At 35.2% G+C, this 16,587-nt stretch overlaps 1 protein-coding gene across 2 annotated transcripts in view; it reads right to left on the bottom strand.

Annotated features, from left to right (window-relative positions):
• The window catches only part of LOC115451698, a 29,700-nt gene extending 13,562 nt beyond the window's left edge, over positions 1 to 16,138 (bottom strand). Inside the window, exons 1-3 of one of the 2 annotated variants that reach the window (XM_037444554.1) lie at positions 15,859 to 16,138; positions 8,844 to 9,101; positions 1,412 to 1,619 (exon numbers count right to left, since the gene is read on the bottom strand). In XM_037444554.1, coding sequence (XP_037300451.1) covers positions 1,412 to 1,619; positions 8,844 to 9,054 — 419 coding nt within the window. In that variant the 5' untranslated portion in view covers positions 9,055 to 9,101; positions 15,859 to 16,138. Of the gene's footprint in view, positions 1 to 1,411; positions 1,620 to 8,843; positions 9,102 to 15,426; positions 15,793 to 15,858 lie in introns of those variants that run through there. The other variant, XM_037444555.1, reaches the window with a different exon arrangement.
• Positions 16,139 to 16,587: the final 449 nt, after the last annotated feature.

Genomic DNA, 16,587 nt, shown 5'->3' with positions numbered 1-16,587 from the left:
TGAAAAAAAGGGGTGTATGTCAATGATTTACTCAAACGCTACTGATTCGCTTAGATTGGAGGTTCTTAATACAAGAGGGGAAGAGAAATTTTTGAAAAGGAACCCGACACTTAACTAATATGCATAAATGCGGTCTAAAAATCTTTCTATTGACAATTAGATGCTACATAAAGGAGAGTCGGCAGGAATCGGTTTTCCCTTCAGCGCTGCCACTCACAGAAACGTAACCTCCATCCGACCTTTAAATTAAAAAGCACTGCGTGGTACAGCTCTGCGATCGTCACTTAACATATTGAATGTATCTTATATGCTCAGTAATTATAATATCCTTTAAACCGGAACTCAATAGTGCTTGGCGACAGTAATAGATCGATAAAAACGTATATGCGTGCGAATAGTATACTAATTAGCGTTAGATAACACTACATTAACAATCATCGTATCCGAAAGGTACTGCAGCAAGAAGCTGAATGCGAGTTCACATTGTTAGCACAATAGGTATCCTACTAATATTATAAATGCGAATGTTTGTGAGGATGGATATATGAACGTATATTTGTTACTCTTTCACGAAAAAACTACTGAACGGATTTGGATGAAACTTACAGTAATACTTGGTTATACTTACATCAGAATAACACATAGGCTACAATTTATAATGTTTTTGTGTAATTTGGTATTAATATATATCAAGTAAGTCGGACAAAATATTTACCCCGGAAAACTCCTTCACGCAATGCAATAATCAATTTTTTCTTTCTTTTTTTATTGAATATCTCGAAGTTGGATGTTGTGTAGTCAGGCGCATTTGCGTGTTTAGTATTTATTTGCATGACTAAAGGCTTCTCGGAATCACAATTGCGGTCGCATGACTTATCAATTATCATTATGATCAATGTGAAGAGGACCTTCTGCTATTTAGATTTTATTCAATTCTTTCCGAACGACATAAATAATATTTTCAACTGGCGCTATTTCGTTGGATATGAGAAGCAATTGAGTAATTACTATGCCTTTAGCTATTTATTTATAATGAACAACGAGCACTCTAAAAAAAAATCTTTAAATAGTTGGTCAACATCTGTTAAAACCTACAATAGTTTAATAAAGTATCACGTAAAATTAAGTTCACCTAAAAACCTATTTTATTGGGAAGTTTGTACACCTCAACGTTTCTAACACGCATCTCAGCATTTTTTTTATCGCCTACCAAGCTACTTTATGACACCGTCGCACATATTAGATTATGTGGAAAAAATTAATATGGTCCAATTCTATACGAAGTCATTAACACATATCTAAACATGGTAAATGGTCATACAGGAAACAATGTTAAGAATCGTTACTTTTCGTACTCATCATTCCGTCAGCTGTAGTTAATAATGCAATTCGCGTGCAAGAGGTAACTCACCCAGCCAATATGAACCCTTGAGGAGCACTGCGCATCTTGGAGCAGACGATGACGTCGGTGACTGGCGGCGCGGAGGGCGCGGCTGCGTGGCGAGAGACGCGCGTGCACAGCCGCCGCTTGCCCGCGCGCCCCGCCACGCTGTACCCGGCCGGCGCCGCCTCGCGCTCGCCCACCACCGTCACGCCGTCCATCACGTACCCGGGGACTCCTGGGGGATGAAAGGGGATAGGTGACAGTCAAACAGCCGCAAAGTATCTAATGAAAGGAGATACGCGTTGAATGTCATGCACTTTTTGCTTTGCAGAGTTCTTGGTGGTATTGTTAGTGTGATAAACGCCATCTTAAAGACAGATGGCGTTTATCTTCAGGCATAATTTACTTTACGGTCTTCTAATCATTCACTTTTTAAAACAATGCCTCATTCAGTAGCTTATCTCAATATAGCGATTATAATCTAGATGCCTTAATATACACCACAGCCCTGTAGATATTCCACGCTTTATTATAAAAAAAGTAACAAGTTCCCACGGTATCATTTAAAAGCAATTTCCTTCGCTGGAGTCATTTGTATATGTCGATGTCAGTCATTCCAAACGAGGGCATCGATATGTAATCGCTTTGTGTCTATAGATTACATTTACCGCAGCTTTGACCCATAAATTTAGTACCACATTAATAGACTATTTATGTCTTATGGTATTTTTTTCAAGTGCACAACAAAGTAACCCCACTGCACCTGATGGTAAATGGAGTGGGGTCTGATAGAATGTCGACTGACGTGAAATGATTACCCCTCGGCAGTCGATACTATTATGCCGGCCAGTTGGAACCGGATATACACAGGCTGATCCCGGAACGCGACACGCTTACGACACATTTAGATATCTCTTTGCCATTGACGATGTGTTTTTAATATCATATTGTTATCGATTATTTCATCTTTCCTATATCCCGTTTATCAAGCTTTCCCCAAAATCGGATTCCATTACCTCTATCCAGAAACATTCCCTGTTCGCTTTTCTGTTTCATTCCACCCTTCTACCCTTTAATCGATCTACAATTTCTTTTAAATCCCTGAGCCATTTTTTATTTTTAATTTATTATGACCTTACATTTAATAAAGATGAATTATTTTCTTCTTCATGATGACATTAATTACCCACCTTACATGGTGCGGAATTATAGGTTATAATATTATTCGATCAAGATTTTTATTTCAAACTTTATTGGCCTACGATTAAAGTATAGTTTTATTCCAAACTTACGATTAAGTATGCATGTCCTTAAGTTAATTACATCGACTATTACAAACTTGTTGAAATGGAATGCTGTTATCCGGTATGTAAATCTTAATCAGCCCTCACGCACTTGTTGATAAAATTGATTAAAACATCGCATACGACTGTACATTCCATTACCGATCTGATTCAAATGCGTATCTAGGAGAATCTAGACGCATTATAACACTATGTTACTACGTCATAGGCCAGTCTCGAGAAAAACTTACAACTTCCAGGGAACTTAAAACTATCAATGATGTTTTGTTAAAGCGTTTACTTCAAATCGTTCCTATGGTATCAACATACACCAAGATTTACTTTGCTAATGTATCATGTGCCCTAAATTTCCATTCAGTTCCAAACTCAAAATACTGTAGCCGACATATAAGAACAGGAACTGGTATTTACCAGTTTTATTTAAAAGTGCAATATTTTCAGACCTCCTACATATAAATTGATATAAGTCGGAGACAAGATTATTAAACTCACGCATTTATCGTCTGAATCACTATATTTATCAATGTCCGCCGGTGGCGTGTTATACCAAGATGATATCACTTTACTTGTAATATTCGTAAATATGCAGTTGATTATAAATATCAGAAATCCCTGACGGATATGGATTAACAATGTAGTAAATATGATATGGAGGGAAAATACGCCTTACAAACAAGTATTAATATGTTTATATGTAGATACAAATGTCTGTAGATATCGTGGATTCAAACTGATAACTGATCCAGTTGTAATCAGTTTGAATCATAACAATATCATCATAACATTGAAGAAAATCATGATATAATTGAAATTTAATTTTAATCACATTGTTTTCAGGCTTTCTCTAACGTTCCCTAAGGAATGATAAACAAGATCTGCTGATCTCAAAGAACGTCACTCTTTTTCTCATGCTGATGGTAAAGGTAGTTGTAAACACTATTCATCACAATATTTCTAAATACCCAACCAAAAATTACCCTGCTTAAGCAGTTACACTTCATACAAGAATTTAACGTACGTCATACAATACAATGTTAACTAACGGTACTGATTAAACCATCAGACTAAATAAAGGAACTTCAATGTAAATCATGATCAACTCATCCTAACATCCTTCCTCTCCCCGAGGATCAATTATAGTTATTCCAGACAGTTTGTAACGTCAATAACCCACCCGTAGGTTGTCCGCATTCCAAAGTTAAATTAGTTACTCTAGTCACATCTGGATACACAAAGGTTTGATCACAGACCATGAAAGGATTAGTCGTATATTTTATATCAATAGTTTTGTCTACGGGTTTTTATCCTAAAAAAACCGTTAGGAGTATTGTCTCAGGAATGGGGTCGGGCGAAGCCGGAAGCAAAACCTAGTAGCGTATTGCCACAATAGGCCAGCGTGGTGGATAACAGCTAAATACTCTCAATACTAGGAGGCCAGTATGACAGTATATATAACAAAGGGCCATATTATTAACATTAAACTGGTATATCATATTCAAGGAAGGAAAAATATACTAATTTTACAATGTCTACTGAATACGACATAATTCGAAAATAACAGCTCAGTACTACAAAAGGAATTATTTTCGAATGGGTGCCTATTCCAAACCAGCCAGTAACAAAAGAAGATTCTAGACTGGTCTGTTAGAAGTATGTAAAATTATTGTAATTTGTAACAGAGCACTGAGATATCATTCACTGCTCCGTTACAAATTACAATCATTGACCAATCATTCCTGACCTTCGGTCGACGAAAGCGAACGCGACTATATTTTTAAGGCTTCAAGTTCATTACTTTTAAGGTAATCAATATCGAGTTTTGCAAATGTTGCAAATAGGTATTCGTTTGCAACTCACCCTGAACTGTTACTACTTTATACAGAGGATTAATTTTCGAATCTAAATTTTCGATTATTTATAGAATCTAATTATTTTCAAAGAAATATAGATGCCGTGACAAAAATGATGTTATATATGTCGGCTGAATAAATATTATGGATGAAATTTTATTACCAATGAATTATTAACGCTTTAGAAAGCACATGTAGACATAATTATTGGGAAATGACCGTAAAAAGGGTTATCTGAACATAGCCTTCTCTTCGTCGTAAGTGAAGCGAACATAATTAGATTTCGGATGTTAAAATGTTAAGACAAAATGCTTATGAGGTCTTCGTGCAATTTTTGATATATTTAACATCTCCCTCATAATTAGAATGGATAGTATAGAGGAGATGACACAAAATCTAAGATAACCACTATATCATAAGGTAAATGCTACAATTACTGTAATTTGTAATGAAAAAATCCAATAGACCTTGTTTTACCATAAATAAAATACCACAGATTGCCAGACGACGACTGAACGCTCTCAATACATCATACGTCAACGCATCTAAAACATTTTTGAAAATTAATAAGGAAGTTAAATCCCATCGTACCTCGAGCATAAAATTGATCATTAGTTACATAATAAACCACTATAAATAGTGATGCGACGATAGACGGGGTTCACGACCCGCTGATAAAACTATTTGAGAAAGCCCTTTCACAGCGAGTGCGACTCGCGAGCGGCGTGCCACGGTAATTATCGCTCCGGCCCAGTTATCATACAAGCTGATTTATGCTCACTTATGCTCTTTACTCGAGGATGTAATAGAATGTCCTTTGTGATAGTTTGTATCGTTATTTATTAGACCAGTGTGTCTTTCAGCTTCCTTGAAAACAGTTATTAATGAGTTATGGATATATTTATGGGTTATACGGGGCAAATGCTCCCACCCGAAGTTTTATTATATTTCTGTTTAATTATCTGAGCTACGTATGAAGGGTTCTTGATGGGCTGTCGTACATGAAGCATTTATATTATATATATGTTATTATTATATTTATTGTTATGTATTTAATATGGTCATGCCGTGACAGCCTGTAATTAAAACAGCACTGCAGCAATTACTTATGGAATTGTTAAAAAACAAACTATGTAAGGTGTATGTTTTGTTGGCTGTTCAAATAAATAAATGTGTGTATTATTTGTGAATTATAGCTTGCTTTAACGGTGAAGGAAAACATCGTGAGGAAACCTGCATACCTGAGAAGTTCTCTACAGGAATTTCGAGGGTGTGTGCAGTCTACCAATCCTCACTAGGCCAGCGTGGTAGACTAAGGCCTAATTCCTCGCAGTAGTGGAGGAGACCCGTGCCCAGCAGTGGGGCAGTATATAATACAGGGCTGATATAACATGAAATATTTTACTCATCCCGTCAGAGAAAAATACTAATTACATTCCGTATGGGATCCTCACCATTGGCATGGAAGATCTACCACTACGCATCAGTTCATAGTCATTATGAGCGACAGTAAAACCCGGAGATAATTTAACGAGTAACGCATCAAGAGATCACAATTAACCCACGACGTTCCACTGAGAGCGCCAACATAATTAAACGTTTTCAAGGGCCTAGTCAGACGGCCACGCTTCAATGCAACTGACGCCGCTAATCTACTATTATGTAACTTTAATGTTGGCCGTATTAATGTAATATCATGCATATAATTAAATAATTCATTTAAAGAGTAAATAAAGCAACTTTACACGTTAAATGTTAAGTCACTGTTATATTTTTTTCTTGTGGAGTAGCGAAGAAGCATTAAGAAGACTCAGTTGTGGATATTTTTCGTCAAGAATGAAGTTCAATAGAAAAGGTTTAAATCTTTATTGTAATTATTACACGCGTAAATCCTAAATCGGATGATAACTAAATAATATTTAACAATTTTATTCCAAAAATAATAATACCCAATGAAAACATTGCGTGTACAAACTTATTACATTTAAAAAAAATATATGAAAATAGAATTCCATTAGCTCCTTTATCGTAAAAACGAAAATGAAATTAAAAAGGTTCATACACAATCACAATAACCATAACTCGCATTGCACGATCAAAACATAAAGTTTCATCAACAGACAGATTTATACCGATGCGCGAACATTGAGGAAATCTTCAATAAACGTCACAATGGCCACTGTATAGTACAGTCATCGGCTCACAAGCCCCTGCTACCGACCCTAACAAAACACAATGCGTGCAATTTGTACTCATCTTTGTCAGTATACATTCCCGTGAATCGATTAGGTTAGAAGACACTAAGAACGCATTTTTAGTAAATTGAACAGTTAAAATTTAAAATTGCATAATTGAAAAATGTAGGTACATATTGTAACATTGACTTTTCAGATGACCAACACCTCAGTCCGCCCCGTGACGACGAAGGCGGCAAAGTCTTCATAACGTCAGGAAAAATTATAATGTAAAAAACCGCGATGAAATCCACAAAATAGTTTTATTTTAATGTCTAACATTCGCGTAAACATAAGAATTTATTACGAATACAGTAGATATGGAGACTAATGCGGGCCGAAGGATTCCGTCAATAAACGATCAATAGAACGGAGAATTAATACAATGTCGACTGGCAAGGGGTACTCTTTTCACCAGTCCACGCTCTATCTGCACCCTACACCACTAACTAACAACGGCAGTATAATAAAAATGTTAAAAAATATTTAAATGCCTACGCAGAAGTAGGTTTCTGTAGGTGCGCCAACTTCACCGTTCACAGACGTAACATTATTTTAACCAGTTTAATATTTGTGACCTACTTATCTATACTATTGTATAAAGCTGAAGAGTTTGTTTGTTTGTTTGAACGCGATAATCTCAAGAACAACTGGTTCGAATTGAAAAATTCTTTTGGTGTTGAATAGCTCATTTATCAAGAAGGCTATAAGCTATATAAAATTACGCTTCAAGAAAATATATTATTAATTATATAAAGCTGAAGAGTTTGTTTGTTTGTTTGTTTGTTTGTTTGTTTGAACGCGCTAATCTCAGGAACTACCGGTCCAAATCGAAAAATTCTTTTTGCGTTGGATAGCCCTTTGTTCGTGGAGTGCTATAGGCTATATATCATCACGCTATACCCAATAGGAGCGGAGCAGTAATGGCTCATCTCAGGAAATACCGGTCCAAACTGAAAAATTCTTTTGCGTTGGATAGCCCTTTGTTCGTGGAGTGCTATAGGCTATATATCATCACGCTATACCCAATAGGAGCGGAGCAGTAATGGCTCATCTCAGGAAATACCGGTCCAAACTGAAAAATTCTTTTTGTGTTGGATAGCCCTTTGTTCGTGTAGTGCTATAGGCTATATATCATCACGCTATACCCAATAGGAGCGGAGCAGTAATGAAACATGTTGCAAAAACAGAGAAAATTATTAGTTTTGAGAGCTTCCGTTGCCTGCGCTGCGTAAACGGTTAAAGTTATGCAACAATGATGTATGACGGGATTGTTCCTCTTAAAAAGTTCTAAAAAATATATTATAAAACAAAAGTCCCCCGCTGCATCTGTCTGGCTGAACGTGTTAAACTCAAAAACTACCCAACGTATTAAGATGAAATTTGATATGGAGATAGTTTGAGACCCTGGGAAGAACATAGGCTCCCGGGAAACTACTACTTTTATAACGGAAAACTTTAGCCTGAAAAACTTTATAACGCGGGCGGAGCCGCGGGCAAAAGCTAGTATATTATAAAATCAGGTTCGCCGCCGCATCTGTCTGCCTGTCTGAATGCAATGAACTCAAAATCTACCCAAAGGATTAATGAAATTTAGTATGAAAATAGTTTGAGACCCTGAGAAGGACATGGGCTACTTTTTATCCCAGGAAAATATAGAGCGCGACTTTTGTTCCGTAAAATTTTATCCCGGAAAACTTTTCACGCATTCAGAGCTACGAGCAAAAGTTAGTTTAATACATATCGCGGTTGTAATTATAAGTAATCTATATATCGGTATAAATAAATAATTTGGTTGTTAAGTATATTATCTTGCACGTTTTGGGGATTAACTTAATGTAACATTAACAGAAATATGGGCGCGAATTTTTAATGGATAATAAATTCGGATCTGTATGAATTCAACATAATTGATAATATTATGGAAGATAATGAATTCTGTGAGGTTATTCGTTACTGTGGTATTTATTACTTTAAACTTTGATAAGATCAATGAGAAATCTTCCAGCGAATATTATAGAAAGTCGGTGTTAACTTCAAGTGAAAATATGTTATATTTTAAGCTACTCACCCTCAGACTTTGACAAGCAAATGTAGTGACTAGGTTTCTTGCCGAAGAGTCCATTCTGGCGCAGCAGGCCGGCGTCGGCGTCCTCATCGTAGGTCCTACTGACAGGCCAGTAGCCCGTGGGGCACTTGGCGACCGACTCGACGATCTGCAGCGAGAGTAGGGGCCGCTCGTCCGGCAGCGCGCCTCCCAGGGCGCTCAGCACCTTCGACATGGCTATCTCATCATATCAGTCTTGTACTTCAGTCTCACGTTGAGCACCTGCAACAATACATACGTAGCATCACGCTTTATTTCCTTTTCGGAGGTTCGTAAAGTATCACACCCACATTTCGTCAGCTAAGTTAGGCTCTATGTAACAGTGGGCGAAGCTATTGCCATTTACTGGCGATATTTCCAGACTCCGGCCTGATATTCAAATAAAAAAACTAATATCCCTAGAAACGTCTCGACGTATGGCTCGAATACAACTTTTGAATCAGTTGTTGCTGCGTCTGCTAATAAGTTTATTAAATTTTTTCAAGTTAATTAAATTTTTGGGAAGTTTTATTTATTATGTTTACATAAATCTTGTGCGAATGAGTTATATTTCAAACTATTAATAATTTTATTCGTTCGTGTTATAGCGTTTTGAGACAAATTTGCGAAACCTGTACGTGCACATTACGTTCGGCGACCAAGTGAAATCAAGTAACTACTTGATTCGATTCTATCCAACTGGATAAAATTGAACAAAATAAATGTTGAAAACAAAAAAAAATTATCTCCAAGGATACTGTAGAATTCATTTTTATGCCTTTCTTAATATATAAATGCAATTGTGATGTTGTAACCAAGTCTTAAATGGGTATCCACAATATCTACGATATAAAATATCGAGCGTATTTTATTCTTATATTTTCCAATAAAATCTCGATTGTGGTCTTAAAGCATTGTTTGAAACTATATTTCTCAAAGTGGGAGTAAACATATATCTTACATCTGGGGCACGCCAGGACCTCGGTTCTTTGTATGCCAGTTTCAATTGGTAACCCACCAATTGAAATTGGCATTTAGAATATGATTCTACGAAAATTTCACGAAGATAACGTAACACGGCCGAGTTACAAGTTAACATTGTCAAAAACAGAATAAAGACCCAAGAGATCGTAAGGCGATCTAATATCAGCCGACTAACAGTATGAATTTACTTTTACTATGACAGTCACTGTAAGAACAAAAATGAAACAGGAATCAAATAATATTTTAATATGAAAAAAATTACCCCTGATCTTAAAATCAGGTAGCTTTTCCAATCTATAATAGTCTTATTTACCGTTGTATTCTTAATGTAATGGGAGCAAAGAGCTCCAGTAAACAACATTGAGTATCGCTGGCATGAAACAACTCGCGTCAAATAGTTGGGTCGATTAGGCGCCGCGTGTTCCAACCCATTGTTACCACACTGCACAATGGACACAACATTGAATGAACCACATTTCTTTGTTTCAAGCGTTTGTTTTTTGTTTTACTCACGTTTCAAACGTTTGGGGGGAAAATGTTTCAAAACATTTCTTCGTAGATGATTGTGTTTGCGCTTTAAATAGATTTCTGTTTAGGGCATTTAAAAACTTTTTTTTTTGTATCCTGCCAGCATAATAGATTTGAAAGGTTCTGAGTTTGAATTTTAGGTCATACAAGTCTGTTTTTTTTTTTTTACGATTTGCTTTATTTTTTTTAATCGACCGACTGCATGACGTCTTTCTCCGCTTAATTCAGCCCGTTCTTGTCGGAATATTTTCCAATTATTAATAAAATAGAGGGCAATTGAGTATCATTTGAGTCACATGTCGGTAAGTGATCAACATCCATAATCATTGATGCGTTGCTAACAATCTCGTTATATAAGAACAATACGCACGTTCATTAGTTTAGATTGCGGTATAATTGCTATAAAATTGAAAATCAAAATTGAACCTTATATCAAAATAATGGATGTTACTGTGATAAATACGGTAATAACTCGAAACTTGATAAAAACACAAATTAATTACTGTTATCGACCAAATAATGGGCATTTCGGCATGAATTTGTTGCAGTTAAAAAATAACGTTGCAAACGGTCAATCTAAAAGTTTGTGTTTAAATCATTACTATTACTATTATATTTATTTCCATACAGGGACTACTGCCTAGACGTTTTCGTTTAATTTTTTATTGTACTTAATTGCAGACCTTACAGCTGAAGCAATTTTCGGCGGCGCTTTCAAATCCCTAAAACTTAGGTTTGGCTTGGAATTTGTCGCCAATCAGTCCATAGACGATTCTGTGACATCACGGGATTGATATTTAAACTGAATAAAATTATGGCAGAGATTTACTTGCGCAACACTTATACATTAGAAGCGCATGCTTGTTTGCCAGATTCAATATCAGTAGATATTATTTTCAATCGCTTTCAAAAAAGATTCTCAATTCGAACTGTACTTTTGAAAATGTTTGTGACCTTAATCATTTATTCACCGATTTGTTTTTTTTTTATTGGAACGTATTCGTTCCAATAAAACACCGTCCGTACTTCCTTATTGAACAGTCGGTAGTTTGGTTTTAGTAATCGAATTTATGCATTTACTTTCCTGGGACTTTGTTGGATCTACTTATTACCGACATATTGTTTACATCGACGTTTTGAACACGTCGAGGCCAAAATGTCACGCGCACTCGCTGACGCATAAAAAATCAATTATACTCGAATCTCAACAGCTACTCTAACGGACCGCAGCGGTTTTTGTACCCCTCCTTTCAACAACTCTTGTGTGAATTGCGTCCGCTTTATTATGACGTGTATTCTCCACACCCGGATGGTTGAAGGCCTTCCCACACTAGATCGATTCAACTCGCTCAGATTCTAGATTCAATGCAGCGGTGTCCAAGAGTCATTTTGTCGTCCAATTGATGGTAGGATCGAAGTATACCATTGCATAAAACTAACAATTCAATGCTTCCGAATTTAGATTGATTTTAGTCAAATAGTACATATAGTGAGCTAAGGGATTAAAGAGTATGTACATAATCCAGAGTTGCATGAATGAAAAATTGCTTAGAAGCAATGAGCAATCATTGTTGTGGTCAGTTTCCCCGACACTGTACCGGATATTGCAAGACTTAATATCACAAATTCGGGTAATAGTTTATGTCACGGCCAGTTGTGTTTATCATTAGATGGTCGGTTTAAGTAGAAAGAAATTTTGATGTTTTAATTGTTAAATTACAAAAAACGGCTACTAAACTGCGTTCGTCACCCTCAGACCTTAAATATCGTAATACCCAATAGCTGCAATGAATGTTATTGCCCTTTCTAAGACAATACGGTCCAATCCATCTCCCGCCCTCTATCGATCTTCAGTGTACCGTCTAGAGGTCGCATCGAAGCCTTCGTATCAACGAACTCTCAAATTAGTAGTGTCGCGATCTACGAAAAGGGTAAAGGGTATCATTTATTATTTAACTGTATTTTATTTTATACTTATTGATACAATCAAATTCAATACAATTTTTTTAAGAAAGTGATTCAGATTTCACTGAATTGGTGTTATTTAGCGTGGGCAAAGCCGCAGAAAAAATCTAGTTTTTAGACATGTCGTTATCTCAACTTCTGCTGTTTACATACAACCTGACTGTATTGACACAAATTTAAAATTTATCTTTAGCGTTATGTTCAATATAATTTATTCTCATATATTTTATCGTTTTGGGAAATAATCATTGTCACTATTTGGAAATCATCAATCGGCACATACATCTAAAAAAGTTTCTGGGTATTTTTATTTCGGCACAACATCATTTTTCCTAATAGTTTGCTGGCAAAATATAATTAGACATTGTTCATAAAAGCTGTTTTCGAGAGTATCAATCCATATGAAATCACGTTTTTTGATACGGTAGTAACTGATTGCATGGTAATAATACATGTTTAACATGAAATCGTCTACACGCATCCTAAAGTTCAAGTTCAAATATGTAAAGTCAAAATATTGTTTTAGGGCTTAACTCTGCAACTACTGGATGGATTTTGAAATTTATTTCACTAATAGGTAACTACATTACTCTTGAGTGCTATTTTTTATCCCGGAAAACTTTACCACGTGGGCAGAGCCACTGGCAAAAGCAAGTTTTGCTATATCAATAACATAATATTTATGAGAGATTTTTATCTTACTGCAAAATATTTGTACAATCGCTAAAAGCATAACAAAGACGAGAATCTTACTGTACTAATAATTGCGAAAATTTTATATGATAACCTTTTAATTGTATTCATGTTTATCGTGCATGAAAATAAAAAGTTAATACCTACGGCCGTTACCAAGACACTTTTCTAGAATCCTTTACGCTAATAATAGAGACAGACTTCTTGCTCGAAAATGTCATTTCCATACATATTTTTGTTTTGAAAGGTGTCTTGGTTACGGCTTATAATTTTAAATATGATTCTCATTTTTTTTTTTAACAGAAGTTAATGATACTAAGGGCACACAAGCTAACTGCCCACCTGATAGTAAGTGGCCACCGTCACTCATGGATATCGGCAATATCGTCGGCGGAATCAAGCCGCTGCCTTTTGTAACTTTTTTAAACTTCGTTTGAGGAAGGACATTAGTAATGCTTAGGAAACACGGGAGGAAGTTCAATCAGGAGAGAAGAATTGTTTGACATGAATATATTTATTTCGAATAAATCATTTATCTGTTGTAGGTAGTATTAGGTGGCAAAGGGTAAAGGGAACTCGACACAACACACCAGTACTAATACTATACATTAATGCGGTCAGAAAAGTGTACTTAGTATAATTAGATTTTACATCAATTAGGAAAAGGAAGCTGTCAGGAATCAGGTTATGTGGTTCCTTCACCACTTCTAATATAGCATTCTATTAATAAAATACTTTTTTAGAATTGCTTTATAAAATGTAGATATAAACTAACCACAAAAAATCATAATAATAATGCAGACATTTAAATAGAATGAAATTAGTCAATATCTACAACACATAATAATATTATGACTAATGTATCCAATCATTAGGAAATCACCTGAATGATTCAGTCATTTGTGGTTGTTGAGCACACGGAAGATAGGTGACTAAGGCTTTGTTGTGTTCTGTATTAAGTTGTTTAGTTAATAGCTTTCTTTATCTGTCTGTTGCATTAGATAATAAACAGGTTGCCGGCCTTTACAAATTTTACTACCTGCTTTGTAAAGCAACAAAAATGTAATTTACTAATTGTTGCACATGAACCTGCCAGTGTATAATCCACTTTTGGGTTAAAAGTGCCTTTAGCATTCAAGGATGATGTAGATTCCTATTGGATTTTTTTTAGAATCAAAACCATAATTTGAGGAAATCTTGTGTTCAAGCAAAAGATACTAAACCTAACCCTAAACCTAAGCTAAATTTAGTGTAGTTCAATGCTAATATTATAATTTTAAAGTATATTTATATAAATTTACACCAACAACAGCTATTTATTCAAACTACAGGTTTCTCGCTTCCAAATTTCAACAATTAAATGTAACATATTAACAACATATTACTTGTAAATTTTATTTTTCTTTACTCCCAACACACATGTGTTCAAAAAGAGTATGTTTTTATTCACATTTTAATATAATATGATAGATGTTTAACATTATATTAATGTTTGACATTCAGTAAGGCTACAGACATTAAAGACAAATATAACTATTAATCTCTTCTCAGTCTGACCACAAACTTTACCCATAAACAAGAGTGTGATATACTTTTTAATAATTTTATACTCACTCATAAGGATGAATGAGTATAAAATTATTAAAAACTTTGTACTTTGTCGCCTTTCACAAGGGTGAAAGGCTACAAAGTTTATGCTTCACATAATAATATATAGAAAATGAATAAACTATTCCCAATTTCCTTAGCTGATATAGAAGTGTGAACACCTTATCAGAGCCACAGTTGAAGAGACCATGTTAATTGTGTACTAACCTACTTTGAATATTACTCACTCTAACTGTACACACTGCCCACGGCAACAATGCTGTAAGAGTAAGAACCCACTGTAGCAATTAGAGCACATAAATTTCAGTTCTGCAGATGTTACTTGGTGTGGGCGGACCATAGACTGATATCTATGATTTAATTACTTTGAATATCATTATAATAAAAAAAAATGTTTCTCACTAAATGTGTTAGTGAAGTGGTAACTACAACATGGAGCCACTCTAGCAGTGTTTATTACTATAAAATGTGGGATGTAGCATATTAATTAAATGTTATATATTTTTTTCTTTTCAACATTATCTGCTATAATATTAAGGCAATTGACATGTATTGAATTCAATATTTTTTTTTAATAGTATAATGTAGTCCACTAATATCTATGGCCTATTCTAACAATAAACTGAAAAATCCTAACAAAATTTTTGATTCACCTTTGTTTATAAGAAAAAATCTTTTATACTGTGTACTAAATATGAACTTTTTTAGTACGTAATGTGCATTATTATTTAAATAAATTCATTCAAAGATCCCTGAAATACCTATGCTCTACAGATCCATGTCAGCTCACCTTTAAAGGATAAATATTATAATCCCTGGAAACACTTTATCACACTTATTTCCGATTTTAATGAATAATGTACAAAATAAGCAATGTTTTAAACGTTACGCGATTCACAACACGAGTGACACAACACGGGAATTCCAATAAAATGTACGGCCGACTCGCTGCACTTGTCACCACAGCTGTGTACGAAAATCTTCAACTATTTTGAGACACAGAATGAACTCTAGTTACGCACGACGACCGAGTTGGCACTGTTCCATGTATTATGTAGTGAAGCGCTCGGCGCGGAGATCTCGCCTTCCCTGCTGTCTCCGCTGTCTGGTGCAGCCGAAACAATTAAACCTAATTGCACCGACGGCTCACTAGCACTGCGTGCGATGACCCCCGCGATATCAATTTGTGATTATTATTCAAAACGATAAAAAAAAAACTCACCGTGTTAATGACATCACGCGAAGAAATCAACGCCGAAAGCCTAGACCTCCTTTCGATTATCAAACAATGAACACAACTCACAAAACAAAAAAACGAGTGTAAAACAAAATTGTTTTAATTAACTGTGGTATTTACACTTTCACAAACGAATGTAAAACATACACTGTTATTCCCTATAGAGTTTGGCGGAGATTTTAATTTAATAAAAAATATTTGACAACAAAAACCCTTGACCCCGTCACTACGGCAATCAAATCAACGAACTGACAGGGTTACCAGTATTAATTTTAATGTTTACGTAGCAATTTATGTATACATTTATAATTATTTTGCAATATTAATTCGAAGATAAATAAAATAGACTATATCAATATTTTTATTCTTTTTTACAAGCGAAAATTTTAGGGCAATTTAAATAAACTCATCACACAATACAACAAGGATGTATTATATAATACAAATTAAAAACATTATAATTGTTGTTTGAACGTAACGATGGCCGACATATTAACCCAAATAGAAATATGTGAACCTGTTACTTCAATGAGAGTCTTACAAGGACTAAGTACTTACTCTAACTGTTGATACTCTCATTTTTGCTCACTAGCGGTCTTAGCGGCGACCACCCGGCTCGGGGCTTCTTGCTGTTACCCACACTGTTGCAGAAACATTTTTTAGCACCTTTTCATACTTATAAACTTTTCCGCGAGGAGCCTCACGTTGATTTTT

The sequence above is a fragment of the Manduca sexta genome, chromosome 28 (assembly GCF_014839805.1).
Source record: "Manduca sexta isolate Smith_Timp_Sample1 chromosome 28, JHU_Msex_v1.0, whole genome shotgun sequence".
In the NCBI taxonomy this organism is placed as follows: domain Eukaryota; kingdom Metazoa; phylum Arthropoda; class Insecta; order Lepidoptera; family Sphingidae; genus Manduca; species Manduca sexta.
Note: the sequence above shows the minus strand (reverse complement) of the source record. Positions and strands in the feature narration are given on the sequence as shown.